This window comes from Pygoscelis adeliae, unplaced genomic scaffold (genome assembly GCF_000699105.1).
Source record: "Pygoscelis adeliae isolate BGI_AS28 unplaced genomic scaffold, ASM69910v1 Scaffold1089, whole genome shotgun sequence".
In the NCBI taxonomy this organism is placed as follows: domain Eukaryota; kingdom Metazoa; phylum Chordata; class Aves; order Sphenisciformes; family Spheniscidae; genus Pygoscelis; species Pygoscelis adeliae.
The window spans coordinates 4,329-6,459 of record NW_008825464.1 but is presented as its reverse complement, the minus strand read 5'-3'; the positions used below and the strand labels follow the sequence as shown (position 1 = coordinate 6,459).

The window sequence follows — 2,131 nt, the reverse complement described above, 5'->3', positions numbered from 1 at the left end:
GCGGGGGGGGGGGGGGCCGTGTTTCGGGTTTTTGTGGCCCCGTCCGTTTGCCGCCCGTGGCTGTCAGGACCCAGGGCGCTCGGTGAGCCCGCGGATGTGGGGCCTGGGTGTCCGGCGTTCTCCCTCCTCAAATCCCAGCCCTGGGAGAGGGAGGCCAACCCTCGCAGTGCCCTGGGGTGGCTTAACGGAATAGAAGTTGGTGGGATCGGTACGGAGCAGGAAAGAGCAGACGCGCTGGTCTTCTCGGGGGTGGAGCGTCTGATTAGTTTGGGCTATAATTAAGCGTTTTTGCCAGGCTTTTTTCTGGGAGCCGTGGTAACCACGTGAATTTGCTCGGTTGCTTCTGTCGAGGTGGACTCCCCTGCCTCCGTGTCGGCAGCGGGGTCGCCGGGATTAGTGACGGAGCTGTGCGTGGTTTGTCTCTCCCCTTTTCTCCCCCCAGCTTTGGGACCATTTGGACCACACAATGTTCTTTCCTGACTTCAGACCCTTCCTGAGTAGCAGCTCACTGGATCAAGACAGCAGGGACAACGAGAGGGGCCACCAAGCCCACGCCGACCTCTGGGGACCAAGCCGACCCCCGCGATTGCCCATGACGCGGAGGTACAGATCCCGGGGCAGCTCGCGCCCCGACAGGTCTCCTGCTATCGAAGGGTAAGTGCCCAAATGACCCCCCTGGAAGTGTCTCGTCAGCGGAAAAAATGTGGGATCTCGGGGAGAAACCCGGTGAAACGGGGTGCCGGCACTTACGGTAGGTGACCCTCGGACCCAGAAAACGCGGGTTTTCACATCAGATGCTCTGCCCTTTGTCCCCCTCGGCACGAGTCGAAGCCGCGTGGTGGGAGAGGTGGGTTTTGCCTGTAACGGTGCCAACCCTCACCGCAGGGAAGCGAGTCAGCGCTTGGGAAACTCAGTCATGTCCTCTCCCAGCCCTCCCACGCTCCGATCACGCTCCGATGCGTTAGCGTCCCTCGTTCCTTCGTGCTCTGCCTCTGTCTCGGGGCTCGCCCTTCTGCAGAGGGATTTACCTAGGCGTGAGTCTTGCAACGACGTGGCTGCGATCGATCGGAGCAGTGTTTCGTGTTCCGCTGCCCATTCTTGCTAAACTGTTGCCGCTGCCGTGTGTGTGTTTGCTCAACTTGTTCTTTTTTTTTCTCTTTCGATTACTCCCTCTTTAGAATAATACAGCAGATCTTTGCAGGGTTTTTTGCAAACTCAGCGATTCCTGGCTCACAACACCCTTTTTCCTGGTGAGTAGCGAGCACGGTTCAGACCGTGGCTTGGATCACGGCTGTCCACACCAGTAAACAGCAGTGGTCTGGTGCCCGGGAGCTCCGTCCCCGCAGTGTGGCCCCTCTGGGAGGATCGTGCAAACCTCGGGGCTGGTTTGGGGCGAGCGAAACGGCTTCCTTGACTCTCTGCTCCCGTCTGCAGGAGTGGGATGCTGCACTCGAATCCCGGGGACTACGCGTGGGGACAGAGCGGCCTTGATGCCATCGTCACCCAGGTAAGACCCTCGTATGTGCCTGGGTGGAGGCGGTCCCAAGCTGGCTGGCCCGGGCTTTGATCTGCGCCTGTAAGTTTTTGTGCCCCTCTCTGGTCAGCCCCACTGCTAGAGACGAGCCCTGGGTTTCGGGCGAGGACTGGCAGCCGACCCTCGGTGTCTGGCTTGGTGGCCGCTTGTGCCCTGCATCTTCAGGGGGGTCTAGGAGCAGGGGTCGGACCTTATTCCTGTGGAAATACAGTATCTTAGCTCACCTCTCTGTCAACTCACGCGTGGTGCAAGGCTTGCAGGTGCCTTGCGGCGGGCTCAGCGGAGGCCAAAGATTAAAATCTCCGTCGTCAGCCCCGGATCTCTCGCCAAATTCAGCAATTTGCAGCCGTGAGCCCTTTTCCCCCCGTGGTTCGTGGAGGGATGAGCCGAGTCCGCTCCCGTTCCCTGGAAGCATTGTCTGGCTCCTTTGAGGATCGGGGGTGTCCGGCCTCCGTCCACAAACAGTCTCTTCCAGGCTGTTGGCGTCACCGGGATGGGAAGAGCAGACGGATGCTGTACCGAGAGCTAATTTGGCTGCTCTTGTCGTGCTGACGCCTCCCAAAAGCGCCTGGCAGAGCCATCTGCTGCCATTCATAA

The 2,131-nt window shown here is 59.9% G+C and overlaps 1 protein-coding gene across 1 annotated transcript in view; it reads left to right on the top strand.

The window, feature by feature from the left end:
• The window catches only part of RNF115 (ring finger protein 115), a gene marked incomplete at its 3' end in the record, with an annotated part of 7,601 nt that overhangs the window by 4,186 nt on the left and 1,284 nt on the right, over positions 1–2,131 (top strand). Inside the window, exons 6-8 of the mRNA XM_009331209.1 lie at positions 443–654; positions 1,179–1,250; positions 1,435–1,507. Of these exons, the coding sequence (XP_009329484.1) occupies positions 443–654; positions 1,179–1,250; positions 1,435–1,507 (357 nt within the window). The remainder of the gene's footprint in view (positions 1–442; positions 655–1,178; positions 1,251–1,434; positions 1,508–2,131) is intronic.